The 17,460-nt window shown below is 39.1% G+C and overlaps 3 protein-coding genes across 5 annotated transcripts; 2 read left to right on the top strand and 1 right to left on the bottom strand.

Moving 5' to 3' along the window:
* Positions 1-878: 878 nt before the first annotated feature.
* LOC114567278 (claudin-4-like) lies at positions 879-1,850 on the top strand. The gene has a single exon (XM_028596309.1). The coding sequence runs from the start codon at positions 879-881 to the stop codon at positions 1,848-1,850; it is 972 nt and encodes a 323-aa protein (XP_028452110.1).
* Positions 1,851-3,844: 1,994 nt separating this feature from the next.
* mettl27 (methyltransferase like 27) lies at positions 3,845-6,706 on the bottom strand. 3 transcript variants are annotated; one of them, XM_028595112.1, is made up of 6 exons: positions 6,414-6,706; positions 6,024-6,154; positions 5,268-5,396; positions 4,782-4,917; positions 4,449-4,541; positions 3,845-4,303 (listed from the first exon to the last, which is right to left on the bottom strand). In XM_028595112.1, the coding sequence occupies exons 2-6, from the start codon at positions 6,141-6,143 to the stop codon at positions 4,095-4,097; spliced, it is 687 nt and encodes a 228-aa protein (XP_028450913.1). In that variant the 5' UTR covers positions 6,144-6,154; positions 6,414-6,706; the 3' UTR covers positions 3,845-4,094. The 3 variants fall into 3 exon arrangements, with proteins under 3 accessions (XP_028450913.1, XP_028450914.1, XP_028450915.1); XM_028595113.1 differs by having other exon boundaries at positions 4,809-4,917; XM_028595114.1 differs by lacking the exon at positions 6,024-6,154.
* A 99-nt stretch (positions 6,707-6,805) lies between these two features.
* nf2b (NF2, moesin-ezrin-radixin like (MERLIN) tumor suppressor b) lies at positions 6,806-15,581 on the top strand. Its single transcript, XM_028595111.1, has 17 exons — positions 6,806-7,170; positions 7,480-7,595; positions 8,683-8,808; positions 9,199-9,321; positions 9,499-9,582; positions 10,007-10,075; positions 10,199-10,281; positions 10,437-10,512; positions 10,643-10,780; positions 11,147-11,221; positions 11,320-11,433; positions 11,573-11,695; positions 11,903-12,120; positions 12,312-12,414; positions 13,513-13,643; positions 13,725-13,893; positions 14,225-15,581. Exons 2-17 carry the CDS (start codon positions 7,506-7,508, stop codon positions 14,276-14,278), a joined length of 1,776 nt encoding a protein of 591 aa, XP_028450912.1. The 5' UTR covers positions 6,806-7,170; positions 7,480-7,505; the 3' UTR covers positions 14,279-15,581.
* The last annotated feature ends 1,879 nt before the right edge of the window (positions 15,582-17,460 follow it).

The following is a 17,460-nucleotide window of genomic DNA, read 5'->3' as shown; positions in this document are numbered from 1 at the left end:
GCGGATGTGTATAAACACACACTGAGCTCACACAAGCATTTCAATTAAATCTAGTCAGATTCCCCCTTTTTTAAATTTACAATCCACTTCAGTGTTTCTGCAGAAAGATGGTGTGTGAAAGAATAAAGACAACGTTGCAGCGCCTCATTAATGTGCATCTTATAAACATGTTTAAGACTCAGAGGCCTATAATTTATTCTGCTTTATCCAAAGATTATCTTTTCCAAAATAATCTTGTCAGACAAACACAATCAGACAGTCATAGCTGTCTCTCTCTCTTTCTCGCTCTCACTCGGTTTTTCTGTCAACCTCCTCCCCCTTTTATTTCCCTATAGAGTAGGTGTGGTGCATCCACACCTGACCAGTACTACACAGGCAGCCGCTCAGTTGACAGAAAAGAAACAACACTCTCAGGTAGAGAAATAAAGAGATAGGGGACAGGGAGCGAGAGGGGGGAGGAGATACGGGATATGGAGGAGGAGGAGGGACAGAGACAGAGGGAAAGCAGGCTGCAAACAAATGAACTGAGGCTGAACAGAGACACAACTGGAGTCAAGTAAAAAGTACTGGAGTCTAGACAGACAACTGAAATAGCCGGACAGGGCTCTGCGTTGCTGGGACAGACACTTGACAGACATTGCTACTGTGGAAATAAGAGCAATAAGAAAATAGCTGTAGAAAAACACAAAGATGGAGGCATATGAAAACAGCAACATCACACGTTGAGAAAGACTCACAGAAAGACTGACGAGAGGAGCAGAACCAACCAGGAGGGAAATCAAAAGAAGCTCCACACAAAAGAATAAACCACCAGACGTTTCAAAGGTCTTTGAGGATTTCTCAAGCACCTTCAGTGTTGTTCCCTCCACCTCTACATCATGTCCTCGATGGGGATGCAGCTGTTGGCCAGCGCCCTGTGCCTCCTGGGTTGGGCAGGGGTCATCTTTACCTGCCTACTGCCCATGTGGCGGGTCTCAGCCTTTGTGGGAACCACCATCATCACCTCCCAGACCATCTGGGAGGGCATCTGGATGAGCTGCGTGGTCGAGAGCACAGGGTTGATCCAGTGTAACCCTTACCACTCTGTCCTTGCTCTCAGCGGAGACCTACAGGCCGCCAGGGGTCTCACCGCCCTCGCCATCGCTACAGGCGGCGCAGGTCTCATTCTGGCCTTCATTGGAGGGAAGTGCACTCGCTTTTTGGATGGTGAAGGAGGCGGGGTTAAGGGCAAGATGGCTGTAGCAGCAGGGGCAGTTTTGATTTTCACAGGGCTGCTGTGTTTGATTCCCACAGTGTGGGCGGCCGGGTCCGTGGTGAGCGAGTTCTACAGCGTCTCCACAGATGCTCAGCGGAGGGAGATTGGAGCCTGCCTCTACATCGGCTTGGGAGCGTCCATCCTGCTTATTCTGGGAGGCAGTTTGTTCATCAGCTCAGCATGCCCCATCAAAGACCACACAGCAGACAAGAGCCCTTCTGTCCGCTACATGGTGGTCCGCTCCTCCAACGGGTCCACCCAGGCAGGTTCTCAGCACAGCAGACTAGCACCAGCAACATCTCAGCCTATCAGAGCCGTGTTTTCCAGGTCTCAAAGCTATGATGGAGCTTTAACAAAGCTTCCACTGTACACAAGGCCTTCCTGGGGGGAAGGGCAAGAGCAAGGCTTGAGGATGGAGTCAGAAAGATCATGGGCCCCATCAACAAAGTCTCAGATGAAAAGACCGGAGTCGACAAAATCTGAATACAGTGAGGCGCTGTCTCAGCAGAGAAGAGCAGAAATGGAAGAGAATTTATCAGTCGAAGGTGAAAATGAGGATGGGTCCTCAAATCCAGCGACGAGTACATACATATAATATGGACACACACACACACACACACACACGCACACACAATGTACTGAATTTACAAAGCAGTGCAGAAGTTTTACATGCAAAGAGTTATTTAGAAGTAGTAGTGTACTTAGTTATGATTACTGATACAAAGTAGTTAATTGGATTAAGTATAGTTATCTTTATACTCCACCATGTTGCTTTGATAAAAGGACAGAAGGGAAAAGTTATGGACTACATTTATTAATATGCAGGACTATAGCAGCTTTAACATGTTACATGCACTAAAACTGAACTAAAAACAAAATGAAGTACAACAAACTAAATCCAGGTGCACGTGAAGTTTGCTGTATACTTTTTATTTTAAAAGAACATTGTTGGCAATAAGTTTGACATGTTAATGTGGAGCATTACACTGGTAGCACTGATTGGATTTTTTTTAATCCATGTACATGTATGTCCTCATTTGATGAGTTATATAGCCATGAAAAACTCCACTTGTTGCACATAAAAAGTTTTAGATTTTGCTAACTGTGAAATGTGATTTTATGTGTTATTTTGTTGTACAGATATTATTGAGAGATATTTCTATGTTTACTTTTCAATAAATGACTATAATTTGATTGGGCAAGCCAGTCTTTTTCACTAATATAAATGTATTGAAAAAAATGCTAACATGTCATACATCATAAGCTGAAAAGAACCTTTACTTAAAGGAAACAACATTCTCCTGGACTTTCAGTCTTGGCTATTCAAGACAGGACAAACTGGTTTGACAGAGAGTTGCCACCAGAGAGGTGTGCAGGGTTAAAGGAGGGAGGTGCAGTGTGTTTGTAGAGCATTCAAATTCAGTTTCAGTGAATCATGTTTTTGGAACATGTGTCTTTTGGGTTTTGCTTATTCAAATGTGCAGCATCATTATCTAGTCATAAGCTAATAATGCCAGTTGTCTAAAATGCACAATTCTTACTTTAGAGAAGACTTTGTGTAGATACACCACATAAACCTGTAAAATTGTATTCACGTACATATGAAAGGGAGAGACTATGAAAAATTTGTAATACATGAATAAAACTACAATGACGTAAGCCAAAATATTTAAATTAAGTTATGTGGGTTTTAACAATATTTGGCTGTACAGCACCAGTAGGCTACTTGAAAAACACTGCCATCCTTTGGTCAGTGGTGCACTCAAACACATCAGATCAAAGTAAATGGACTCTTCATCCATCCTTTACCAGGATATGTTTTTAGTTGTTTTTTTAAGATTATTTTTTTGGGCATTTTCGGCCTTTATTTTTGACAGGACAGATGAAGATATGAAAGAGGAGAGAGAGGGGGAATGGCATGCAGCAAAGGGCCACAGGTCGAAATAGAACGCGGGCCCGCTGCGTCGAGGAGTAAACTTCTATATGGGTGCCTGCTCTACCAACTGAGCTATTTGGGCGCCCATACCAGCATATGTTTTAATGTATATTACAAATATATTCAAGACATTTTCAAATAGCAACAGCTTTTTATGTTATTGGCATGTATTATACTGTACACCACCAGCACATTCATCCACAACCACAGGTGCATTTTTCTTTCAAGTCTGTAAGTAACATTGCAACCTAAACCATCTTCTTTTGACAGCCCTATGCCCAGATACTGTATATGTTCTGATATCGTGAGCTTAGAATTATAAGGTTCTATCTCCACTTTTGGCTGAAATTGAGTTTTTGACATAATCTGATCCCTTAGGTGTTTATTAATGCCTGTGTGGTGTTATTTTTGTAAAAAAAAATATATTCTCTGTTAGTTATTAATAAAATAAAAAGGTTCCATCTCACAAAATAGCTGGGATGTAAAAACTTTGATGCTCAATACCTCAGAACTACCCTAAATGGAGATAGAACCTTATAATTCTAAGCTCACGATATGTATAAACACACACACAAACAAAAATTATAGTAATTTATATATATATATACACACATATACATACATTAAACTCAAAAATAGCGATTTAGTATGCATACTGTTTAGAGAGTGCTTTATTTCACCGCTTTTCCTGTTTGAACGTCACTGTGTATCAGAGTCTCACTGACATTTGTGCTGCTTAAATCCCAAGTCATTTACCAAGCACATCATGCCTGACCTGTGATGCTGTTCATTTAAAATGGGACACTTGAAGTTAAAAGTGAGTTATTTGAATATTTTGTATCTTCTTGAGTTGTTTTGTACCTTTGCTGCTGTGATGTCGCATCTACATTGATGTGCAATGTGCTATAGTTTTAGTTTCTTATAGAGGTACACGGCACCAGCTATGTATCCGTCCTCCTGCTGTGACACCGCTCTCTCCCAGTCTTCCACTTCAGCCACCTCTACACAAGTCCAGAGCCCTTCGTCCTCCATCTGCTTGAGCTCATGCTCCAGTGCGGCTTTGTATTCCACATTGTCACGGTTACTTCTGGTTGTCATGCAAATATAGCCACCTAGTGGAAACAGGTGAGAGTGCAGTGGTGTTTTTGAGTGATTAAAACAGTACACTACACTACAGTGAGGAGATACTTATTTTCAACAAAAGATCTGAACTGCAGTTGAGTCAGCATAAAGCCAAAAAATAAAACATATTCTCACCTGGTTTGGTGGACTTGCACAACTCTCTGACGACACCAACCGGGACCTGACCAATACTCAGTGCTCCAACGATCACAACCACATCAAACAAACCTGCAAGAGGAAATAGAGGGGAGAGGTGACGGAGGGAAGAAGATAAGAGAGTTTACAGTACTACTAATAATAACACTAAAGATTAATACTATTTCATAATCATAATATCATGGTTGACAAGAGCTTTTTTCAAAATAGCTTTTTTCATAAAATTGGCTAACCCACCCCAATTGAGGATCGCTTACTGAATCACAGTGGTGAATGTGTATAAAATTTAAATAATTGAAACAATTAAATTACCCCACTGAACAGGCAGCGGCCCCTCTCCAAGCATGGACTGCTTCAGGTCCTGGTATAACCCGCTCTCTCTGGCCAACTTCAACATAGCCTCGCTTCCATCGATACCCATAAAATGTCCAAATCCATGTCTCTTCATCTGTAAAACAGAGACACTTTTGGTTGTTTATCAGTCTTACTAGTCAATTTAAATGAACATGGAAACTAAAAACTTATAATGATAGTATCTGTACCGCTTTAAAACACAAGAGCAAGAAGGGTTTGGTTCCAAACATGTTAATATTTGCAAGGAGAGAGGAGATTAACTGGAAATACTTTACAACACAAAAGTCACATTTTAGAGAAAATAGAAAAAAAGGCTTTGTCGAATATTAAATGATGTATTACTGCGTCAAGATTAAAAGTTTGCAGTTGCTCCTTTTGATTCTGTTGTCCTTTGACTAGAATCCCATGCAGTGCAGGAGTTTGTTCTCCATCTTGTGAGTTTACCTGTTTGGCCACCAGTCCTGTACCACAGGCCACATCCAACACTACAGCTGCTTCACGATCACTGCTGAAATGGGAGGAGATGCTGTTTGCTGCCAGACTTGGTGCACGGTAGTCCAGAACAGCCACATCCTACTCAAACAGTATTTAGCACCAAAAAGAAGGTGAACATGAGTACAGTAAAGCTACATTTAGTTAAATATAAAAAAAAATACACAGATAGCCACATAATGATATGACATAATGACAGGACTGCATTATTTTGCTTAGTACTGTTTATCAGTAATGCATGTTCTGCTCAATTTCAGCACAATATTATAACTTAAAGGTACAATATGTAACATTTCTGCTTTAAAATGTCTAAAAATGACCATACCTATGTTATATAGTTTTATGAGTTGTGTTCTTACACTATCCCAAATGTTTCCACCAAATGTCAAACCCAGAGAAATCTGTTATTTTATTTTCAGACACGGCAGTTTCCTTGATCCCGACTTGCTCGGACGTCATGCACACGTGGGCAACGATAATCTCACGAGACCAAGGTGTCATCGTTGAGACGGGTGTCGGATTGTTTCGAAGCCTCGACACAATATGGCACATTTGCTTCAACTGTTTCATTGTTTCACGAAGCCTTGATCTGCCCACCACTAGTTGAGAGCCCCTAGGCAGAAAGTTACATATTGTACGCTTAACTGGGCAAATCAAATACTGCAAATACTTTACTGATATTGTTTTATTGTACTTCAGTTATCTAACCTGGTCATAGTTCTCTGCCCAGGAGTTGTAGAAGTTGACCTTTTCTACTGATGTGGTGCTTTCATGAGCTGATAAGATGGTCGCTTTTACACTTTCAAATGTGTTAGTGACAGCTGCCATTATATACAAACCTGTTCAAAGAAAGAAAGAACAAGACAAAACACTCAAGTGAGAGTAATAATAACAGATATCAGAACTAGGCGATTCTCACCGTTTTAAATTGCAAAAGAACAAAGAGAGATGGATGTTTTAAATGCCGTTTGAATATAAACATCTGTTCAGCCACTGTGGCGATATAAACGTGAACACACATAGGTAGTCACAGTAGTGACAGTTACCTTATTACACAATAAATGAACACACATATGTAGTCACAGTAGTGACAGTTACCTGCAGCTGGTTGTTCTGTTTGTAAGTGTTTCCCATAGACAGTATGGACCAGGAAGCAATTGCAGTAAGTGGCTTATGGTACAAATTTCCCTCAGTAAAGACTGTCAGGGTAAAGAAAGCCTGTGGCACATTTTCGCTTTTTACCAAAACATCTTTTCTCTTTATCTGTCTGTGCGTTCTGTTACCGATTGATGTATAATTGTTTTTGTTTTTTTACAAGCAGTAGCCAGACAAATAACTGTGCACCAAAGGTTCCACTCAGTGCACCTCAGCGTCCCTCCTGGTGCATTCACTGCCACCATCTGCCCTATTAAACCGCATGTAAATACAATATTTCCGACAACCTTTGAATGCGGCATTCACGCGTGCAGATACGCAGTAGCGTTATCCCAGGCTGCTATTCGTGTTCCCACCTGTAGAGTGGGAGTCAAAACAAAAATCTTCTGGAAAGTCCTTCTGCTGTTTAGCTCGTAGCTGCCGATAACGTTAGCGGAGTTGTTTCCTTAGTGATAGTTGAAATAACCCTAATCATCGACAAAATAAATTCGATTGATACATTTAATTATGGAGATCTCTCAAAAGTTCCACTCTTTGTACAACTTGTTTTGGCCCGTTTTCGTGGCATAGTTAGCTGGAAAGCTAACGCTGTCTAGTATTATCAGTTAACGTTAGCTTAGCATTGCACTTAACAACAAAAAAGCCCAGCAGCCTCTTCTGAGCCTTGTTGGACGGCAGAAGTCTGTACCTTTACTCGCTGGTAATGGGCCTCTTCTGCATTTCATCTGCATGTTGTATTTAACAATGAAATAAGTTTTTCTGTAAAACCGCTTGAAACATTAAATTCTTATCGTCTGATAGCTAGTTAATTCCCAGATCCAAAAACACTTCACGTTAGTTACAGTAGCTGTCAGAACGATGGGTTGAATCACTCCAAAAGTTTAAAATTGTATATTACAATACAATGATTAATTTTAGTTACTAGGTGCATCCTTCTTATCACTTGTGAAACGTCATGTTTTGTCCTGAAAACGCCTACTGTTGAAATACTTGTGTTCTTTTTTCACAGGTTTCTTTGACACCAACACCTTCAAAATGTCTATCCTAGGATTGAAGAAGAAACAGCCAAAGACTTTTAAAGTCAAAGTTATCACTATGGATGCGGAAATGGAGTTCAGCTGTGAGGTATGGATTTATTCTGAAAATCTTTTAGCCTGAAGGGATGCTTTATCTATATATCTATCTGTATGGATGAGTGTATTGATTCCAGGTCAATGTATAACTATGTATTGTATGAATGCATTTGTATGTGTATCCCCTATTGGCTCACATTAAATTAGCCATCTCAGATTCATGGACAAGCTCACTGAAGAATCAGTTTTGAAGTTCCAGCACCTTTTGCTGTACAATTAGAAAGAAGGAGACAAGAATGTCCCCGCAGTTACGTATATAACCATTCTTTTTTGCCATCTAAGACACATACCTACTGAAGGATGTCATACAACATCAGTCAGGCTTTCCCCCTGGAAATGATCTAGCAGATGTAAGCTGCCCAGTTCCTGCCGCATCTCGTGTTCTGATTAATTTAGCTAGAACATGACAGTCAAAACAATAGCCACATTCTAGGGCTGTTCTCGATTGAAGAAATTCTTAGTCGACTAACACTCATTCAGTTGTATTGCATTAGTTGTAATTGTATTGTATTAGTTGATTTAATCGACAGATCTGTAAATCTGAGTTTCTCCGCAAAGAGTCATGCAAAAGCACCACTTTAATTCTTGTGTTTACCAGAGATGTGCTCGTACATTTCTTGGAAATAAGTCATTCAGCATGAAAAAAACATAAAACATGACTAATCGACTAAAGAAATCTAAGTTGACTAAGACCAAAATGACCGATTAGTCGACTAATCGACTAAGAGGGAGCAGCCCTACCACATTCGTTAAATATGACATTTGCTGTGTGAAATAGTGCCCCTGCATTTTTCTCGATAAAGTGTATTAGTGTTTTATTATGTTAGTGAAGGTGGTCTTTATTTCAGGCGGTGGCCCACCTCCGCTATAAAATACTAAAGAAACCCTCACCAATCAAGATTCTACCATAAAGATTAAAGTGATTTTCTGTTCTATACAAAAAGAGCATGAGTTATTAGTTTAAATTTGAGTTGCTTTTAACAGTACAGAAATGGGTGTAGAACAGCAGCTGCAAAACAACACATTTGCTTTCAGCATCTTAACTCACTGGTCTCTTTATCACTCACTGTTTGTCTCAGGTTAAGTGGAAAGGTAAAGACCTGTTTGACCTGGTGTCTCGCACCGTTGGTTTGAGGGAGACCTGGTTCTTCGGACTCAGGTACACCGTAAAAGACACCTATGCCTGGCTAAAACCAGAGAAACGGGTGAGTGAAGGGGTGAACCTGTGAAGCTCAATCTGGCTAATGAGGATTCCAAAACAACACATACCTTGAGCAATATGCTAGATGCCATGTGGTTAAAATGTTTTGGACAATGCAGATGGTTTGTATGTGTTGTGCAATATTTTACAATGTGAGGCTAATCTGGGTTGCAGGGCTGCAATTTATGAATTGAAATGTCATTATTGATTATTCAAATTATTGATGAATTAGAAGTCAAACAATTAAGCAATTCATTCCCTAATTGTTTAGTGTGTTTCTAGCAACTAATTACACAGACACTGATCATGCCATGACATTCAGGCTTTAGTGATTGTCTGGTATAATAACTTTGTTATTGTGCACTTTTCTTCTAATGTTTATTTGTTCACCTAGGTCTTGGACCAAGAGGTTCCCAAGGACTCTCCCATAACATTTCATTTCCTGGCTAAATTCTTCCCAGAAAAAGTAGAAGAAGAGCTGGTCCAAGAGATAACTCAGCACCTCTTCTTCTTACAGGTAATATAAGCGATAGCATTTCTTGTAAAATAACACCCTAATCAGTTTTGTACATACACATTTTAGTGTCGGTTTTATTTATTTTATACGTAGGAAGAAGAATTAATTTCCAAACCTGAATGAAAATATTTACTTGGTTCAATACATGTACATCCATGTCTTCAAATTCTTGTATAGGTGAAAAAACAGATATTGGATGAAGAGATATTCTGTTCCCCTGAAGCGTCTGTTCTGTTGGCATCATATGCTGTCCAGGCCAAGGTAAGAACACTATGCAAGGTTCCTTACTATCATTTGCTGCAACTACAGTTTGCTTGTCCTACCTGTATCTCAAAACGCACTGTCCATTAAAGTCCACCTTTGCAGTTAATGCTTCATGCAATTACACTTTAAAAAACAATGTTTTGATCAGTTTTATGCGAAGAAGCTTATTGGGAACTTTCATGAGGCCAACAAGTATAAAATAAATGTCTCCCTTTTGGGTACTGATTTTTTTTCTTCAAAAGAAGATACAGAGCAACTTATTTAAAGAACATCTATGTGATGGTGCAAAACAAATCTGTATTTTATTTACAGTCAGACTTATACATGCTTTAAGTTTTGCTAATGTGCAACAGTAACGTCAACATTTCTTTCTTTTTCTTTTCCCGTTTTGCCACTGTCTCCCCCTCAATCTCAATTACAGTATGGGGACTATGACCCAAACTTTCACAAGCCAGGCTTCCTGGCACAAGATGAGCTTCTGCCAAAAAGAGTAAGTGCACGTTCACTTGTAGTAATTGTCGGTTTGGTGTGCTTTGTTGTTACGGATGTTAACCAATGTTTGTGTGCTTGCAGAATATAATGTTTTTCCTGTGATCCTGTGTTTGTATCCCAGGTTTTGATGCAATACCAAATGACAGCTGACATGTGGGAAGAGAAGATCACAGCTTGGTACGCAGAGCACAGAGGCATCGCCAGGTAGGACCGACCCATGAGGGCTTTTGAATTTCAGCATGTAATAGAGATTAACCTCTTTACAAATGATGTAGTCCTAGATTCTGTAGTTGAAGTGTTATAAATGTATAATGCTCTGATATGCCTTCTTTTCCTCATTTGTACATCGCCCCATACAGGGATGAGGCTGAGATGGAATACTTAAAAATTGCTCAGGACCTTGAGATGTACGGTGTCAGCTACTTTGCCATTACTGTGAGTTTAAATTACTCTGCCTTAATGTTACGTGAATTTATGGAACTTTTTCATGGTCATTTGACAAATGCAACCTTAATCATTAATGTCATGTTGGTTTACGTGCATGTATTACATGTCACACTGACAGCAAAATAAGAGGGACACAGATCTGTTACTTGGAGTGGATGCTCAGGGTCTTCACATCTACAGCCCCAACAGCAAACTCAACCCTAACAAATCCTTTCCTTGGAGCGGCATCCGCAACATCTCTTATAGCGAAAAGGAGGTAAATGCAAGCAGTGGACTTATTTTTTTTTCTCACATCCCTGTCACTTTGGAAGAGGTGGAAAATGGGTGTGATATCTCTTGGCAACAACTTTTTTTAGTTTTTAGTTGTTTAACTGGATGAAATCTACATCCATAACTATTTTGTTATGAAAGTATGCTTGAATATTTTGTTTTTTACTATAGAAGCAATATAGTGCAAAAGACAATACAACTGCCAATGCATACAGCTGTTTATGAAACCTACAAAAGTTCAGTACAGGATTTTCACTCTAACCACTTAGCTGTACTGTTGTAAAGGCATCAAAGCTGGGCTGTCTGTCAGTAGTGCAGAAAAACTGAGCTTTTTAACTTTCCCATGTTGCAGTTTACAATTAAACCCCTGGATAAGAAGAAAGATGTTTTCAAGTTCTACTCATCTCAACTGCGTGTCAACAAGCTGGTTGGTTTACCTCTTTGTCCATGTAAATGTTCAACTATAACAAACTTAGAAGAGAGTTATGTTAAGTAAGATAATGTTTGTATTGCCTGTGTCTTCAGATCCTGCAGTTGTGCATTGGTAACCATGATCTATTCATGAGGAGGAGGAAGGTGGACTCCATTGAAGTGCAACAGATGAAGGCTCAAGCGAAAGAGGAGAAGGCCCGCAAGAAGGTCAGCACTCTCTCAGCTCCACTGGAGCAATTAGAATAACAGATTAGACGTGATGGTCACTTTGCATACAGTCATAATTATCATCAATGATCATGGTTGATTGTCTTAGCTTTAATTGAGAATCTTGGCCTCTATTTAGATGGAGCGTCAAATCCTGGCACGGGAAAAACAGATGAGAGAGGAAGCGGAACGGGCAAAAGAAGAGATGGAACGAAGACTTTTCCAGCTGCAGGACGAGGCACGACTGGCCAATGAGGCACTGGTAAGAGCTTCATCTTTGTCGTTAGAGAATTGTTGAATCTTCCAGACTTTTGTGTGAGCTCTTGTTTTGGCAACAAGCTTTACATTCCCGTTGTTAATTGCATAACGTCACAGAGCCTGCTTCCTCCATCGTGCTAAGCCCTAAACTCTTACACAAATGTATCCTATATTAGTTTGTAAAAATGCTTTAACAATGCATTTTCTCCAGCTGCGATCTGAGGAGACAGCGGACCTGCTGGCAGAGAAGGCCCAGATTGCTGAGGAGGAGGCCAAGCTGTTGGCCCACAAGGCTGCAGAAGCTGAACAGGACAGGCAGAGGTTCGAGGTCACCGCCATGAAGACCAAGGAGGAGAAAAGGCTGATGGAGCAGAAGATGAGGGAGGCAGAGCAGCTTGCTGTCAAACTGGTGGAGCAGTCGGAGAAGAGGTCTAGAATCATCTTGACTAGTGTTGTCTTAAGCATTTGTTTTAGTTAATTATTACTTTACTTACAGCTTTTCTTTAATACATTACATTTATCTTATTTTTCAATTAAAAAGCCATCTTATTACGTGTATATAGTATTAACACTATTACTGTCTTACATCACGCTTGAACTGACAAAACCTCTGGTTCCAGGTTGAAGGAGGCAGATCACCTGAAACAGGACCTGACTGAGGCAAAGGATGCTGAGCGGAGAGCCAAACAGAAGCTGCTAGAGATCACCAAAACAACATACCCTGTACGGTGGTTATGATGATGATGATGATGATACTGCTGCTTGTGTGCTCTTTGTGATGCCTTTGTTACTTATTTTTGTGGATCAATGCAACTTTATTGTGTTAAGAAGGTTTTTATTCAATATCTCTGAAATATAAATTGAATATCTTTGAAATAAAAAATGACTGTACTGTAATCATTTTGTTACAGTGCAGTCATTTGTTTTATTTCAGAGATATTCAATTATTGTAAATAGCTAAAGCCATTAATTACCTGCTGTGCTTTACTTCTACTGAACAGAAACAGTTTGGCCAGAGAGCATGTTTTGGAAGTGTTTAATTATATGTTGGATTTAGTTGAATAGGAATATTTTGCTTTCGTTGTTGTGTTTACGCTCGGAATAAGAGCTGTCAAAAAGTCGTTACAGGACTATAAAAATGTTTAAGGTGCATTGTGGGCCGTTTACAGCTGGTCCACAACTCTGCTGCAAGGCTGTTGACCAAGTCCAGCAGGAAGTCACACATAACTCCCATTTTATCCTCGTTACATTGGCTTCCTATCAAGTTCAGGATCCAATTTAAAGTTCTTGTTCTGACATATAGAGCCTTGCCTGGTCAGACACCTGTTTACATCTCTGACCTGCGCTATCCTTACATTACTAACTGGTCCCTCAGGTCTTCTAACCAGGGATTACTGGTGGTCCCTCGCACTCGCTTAAAAACCAAAGGTGACCGTTCCTTTAAAGTGGTGGCTCCGACTCTGTGGAAAGCCCTTCCTAGTGTCTTAGGTTCTGCAGTCTCGGTTGATGCTTTTAAAAAGCAGCTGAAGACTCACTTGTTTAAACTCGCTTTTGTCTCATGTTTGTAACTTTGGGTTTTTAAGTTTTTGAATCTTTTATTTCCATTGGTATTTTATTTCTTCTTTGCTTGCTCATTTACTATTTGGGTCTTACTGTATTTTAACAATTTTTATCATGTGAATCACTTTGTGACTTGGTTTGTAAACGGTGCTATATCAAATAAACTTAATATAATATTATAATAATAATAATAACCCATTGCCATTGTGTGTCAACAGTTAGTGTAACTACCTACTTGACATCTGTTTGCCTGTCTTCCAGCTCATAGCAGCCTACTCTACTCCCCCTGCTCCTCCTGAAGCAGCCGACTTTGCCTATGAGTCGGCATCTACACGCCTCGACTTCAAGGACTCTGACATGAAAAGGCTGTCTATGGAGATCGAGAGAGAGAGGTGAGTTCAAATCGCCTGCAACGCTTTAGAAAGACAGTTCCGATCTGCTTGTGTTTAATTTCTTGTCATGCATGAATGCAGGCTGGAGTACATGGAGAAGAGTAAACACCTGCAAGACCAGCTGAAGGAACTGAAGACTGAGATCGAGTCTCTGAAGCTGGAGGAGCAGCAGCAACAGGCGGGCGTCTACACCCTCCGCAATGAGGCGAGGGGCTACGTCCAGGAGCCTGTCTACATACCTCACAGCAACGTACGTATGATCACTTCATACCATCTTCTTCTTTGTATTATTATTACTACTAACATTATTAGTTTTACTGATGATTGGTTACCTGTCAGAATGTCTAATAGAGGGAATAAACCAGTACATCCAGCTAATACTGTCAAGTGTTTACCCTCTGTCTACCGCTTTATAATAATGGACATGTGTGTATATTTTTAGATTTAAGATTTGGAGCATATGAAACATGGTAGTATTAATTGCATCAGTATTAATATTTACATAATCGCGCACATACTTCTTATCTTGGAGTTTCTTTGTTTTGATTTCTGCCATCGCTCATACTCGCCTTGTTTTGCAGCGAAACTCTGCGTACATGTCTCAGTCTCAGATGGCCTTCTTTGAAGAAGTGTGATCTAGTCCTGCAAGGAAGGAGGGCACCGGCTGTTGTGACTTTTCTCAAAATGTTTGGTTCATTTTTTACCTGGCTGAAACTAACAGACACTCGCGTACACCATGACTGTGTGCTTTGGAAAGACTTTTAATCTATCCTCAACAACAAACAGCCACTTTTGGCTGCCTGCGCAGGTTGTCATGCTAGATTGTACCACCTGCTACACTACAGCACCTTCCATACTTCTTTTATATAAAATGAACACATTAATGTGTGTATCTAACACTGATTCAGGACATGGTGCTGAGGATGTATGTATGGATGAGTTGCTGATATTTTGTTTGTGGTTTAAAGGGATGCTTTGTTGTAAGATGGTCAGATATAATATTGTAACCTAATGACAAATTCTACATTATTGCCTTAACAACATGTTGGTACAGAGATTGAGGTTAACATTTGACACAAAACTGCTTTAGGCAAAGTTCCTGCCTCGGATGTAATTAGGTAAATTTTCAGGCTTGGGGAAATTCTGAAAAGTTATACATATGAAATTAGATTTTGTAAATATGGTCATTTGCTTTCAAACCAGCAAATTGTTTCCTAAACTTTTGAAAATGGTAAATAAAAAGCCCACATATCTGATTACACATTTACCAAGCTATTGTTGAATGTAGCTTTGAACACTACAAATACACTAAAGACAACTCTCAATGTGAACATTGACACTGTGAACTTGCACATAAAACTGAATTTATAAAAGTAAGTCATTGCAACTCACAGAAAAATCCAAATCTGACCAGTAGATGTGTGCAGGGACAGTGTCTGGATGTGATGCTCCATAACAATGTTAAATGCAGTGTTTCATCTTTCTTTTGGTCTTTCACTTGTGTTTGTTTGCTGTTTCTGTTACTTGGCTCATGGACTGCCTCTATTATTAACAGCACACAAGTGCCTTTTATTGTTTCTAGTGCCTCATCGTGGTAGTTGATAGAAATGAAGTATACAGTTACAAGCTTGAGCTCTGCCATTTCAAGTTTATATATTTTGTATTCTAGACTGTTGATGTGCCTTGAACTTTTTTTTTACTATTTTGATTTGAGTTACTAAGGTTTTATTTGGTATCATTGTGCTCATGCGTCTTAGCATTAGGTGTACTTTAAGTTGGGGGTTGATGTCATACCCTGAATTGTTTGCAGAATAGCAGATTCATGGCTTTCCTGTTTTCTTTTACAGTATGTTCCTCAGCTCATGTACAGTACCTCTCAGGGTTAGTAGCTAGTAGAATGTCATTGTTTTTTCCCTGAGATAAACAGTATGGCATCCATTAATGTTTACCTTTTTAAACAAGCAGTTTTCATTTAGCTTGGTTAAGTCTGGTTAGGCCTGCACGATTCGGGGAAAATATGAATCACGTTTTTTTTAACTTAGAATTGATATGATTCTCTGCCACGATTGTTTGCCTCACGAAGTGTAATGTTTATTGCACACATGAACCATGACAAAACAAAACAAATTGGCAGTACCAAACATTATTTTTGGCACCTATAGCACATTGCGCATCACCACAAGCCTGTAAACATAGAGGCTTCAATAAATAAAGAAAATAAAGTACATACTGGCCATTTAAGTACAGTAGGCTACCAAAAATATGGTAACTATGTGTTATATGGTGACATATAACACATTGAACTAAATATGACCCTGATACAGGCTCTATCTGAACTCCTTGAACATGTCTTTACATAATTAAAACATGTTAATGTCAATGTCAAATGCTTTCAATAAATTAATTGAAGGAGAGAAAAAAAGTCGTTTAAAAATTAAATCGCGATTTTATAACGATTTATTGTGCAGGCCTAAGTCTAGTAGTAATTCACATTGTAAAGATTTTTGACAACAGCGTGTGCGCTGCATTTCACAAATCTAGACGTGGGTTAACTGAGTGAACTTTTATTCCATTACACTCCTCATTACATCCTCAAAAAGGGACAGGCTGGATACCAAACATACAGCCAGAAATTCTGCATGTTAGTTTATTTGGACCGATCTGTTAGACTGACATTATGATAGACTGAACAGTGACGAATAATTGGTTCATTATTGCCCTTCATGAGTAAGGCTAATCTTGGTCTTGTGTAAATGGTATTGTGTCAAATGTCCAAGTGGAAGTGTTCTTTTTTTCATCAACGCATTGCTTAAGTGCTTCAATTTGCATCTTTGACCTTATTTATTTGTGCTATAAATCCTTAAATAACATCACCATACATGTTTTTTGAGTTCTGGTATTGTAAAAAGAATTATTCTTTTTTTGTTATTTTAGAATGGGATTTTCTAGACAAATTTTAGTCCAGTGTTAAGAAAGGATTTTCATCCAAAACTATATTGTACCCTAGGGCAGTGGTTCCCAAACGTTTTCACATCAAGGACCCTTAAACGGGTACAAATGACCACAAAATAGACCACAGCCCCAACTGATAAGATTTTTGCTTTGAGATATTTTATTATAGAAAGTGTATGAAATCATTGACCAAAATAGTCACATTCTGTCATTGCGTTAATTAAGGATGGAAAACTATTCCCCTTTTTGTTGGGGACCCCTTAAGCACCCCTCGTTGGGTCCCCAGATCCCACTTTGTAACCACTGCCCTAGAACATGTCTTAAGTTTACATTGAAGTGACAAAAATGTTACATTTCCACAAGCACCTGAAAGTTTATCAAGTTATTTTGTGTATATTATTTCATTACATTAACAGTGATCATATAATAATACTTGATTTGTTTCATGTTTGTACAGACATTAGGAGTTGTTTCATAGATAATTTAACCATTCTTGCCTCCTAATGTGTCAGTAAAATGCAGTATGTTACACTACACCCCATCAAGGCCACACCATTTTCTAATTTTCTTACTTTAATAATAGGTCATTCTTAGAAATCCGAATCTGCATTTTAATATGCATTAAAATACACATACTGACAGACAATCTGATTGGCTGACGTTGGCAATGATTTATGATAAATAAAATCTAGTCCAGCAATATTGCCATTTGTACAAAATGCCATGTGAGTCAGACTCTATGTCAGAGGTAATTTAAAATGATCATGTCACTGTAGTGCAGTCTATATATGAATTGCCACTAAATATTTCAGGATAACGCAGATGTTTTGAAACACCTGTTATCATTTACGACTAAAAACTTATT

Source organism: Perca flavescens, chromosome 13 (genome assembly GCF_004354835.1).
Source record: "Perca flavescens isolate YP-PL-M2 chromosome 13, PFLA_1.0, whole genome shotgun sequence".
Lineage (NCBI taxonomy): Eukaryota > Metazoa > Chordata > Actinopteri > Perciformes > Percidae > Perca > Perca flavescens.
Note: the sequence above shows the minus strand (reverse complement) of the source record. Positions and strands in the feature narration are given on the sequence as shown.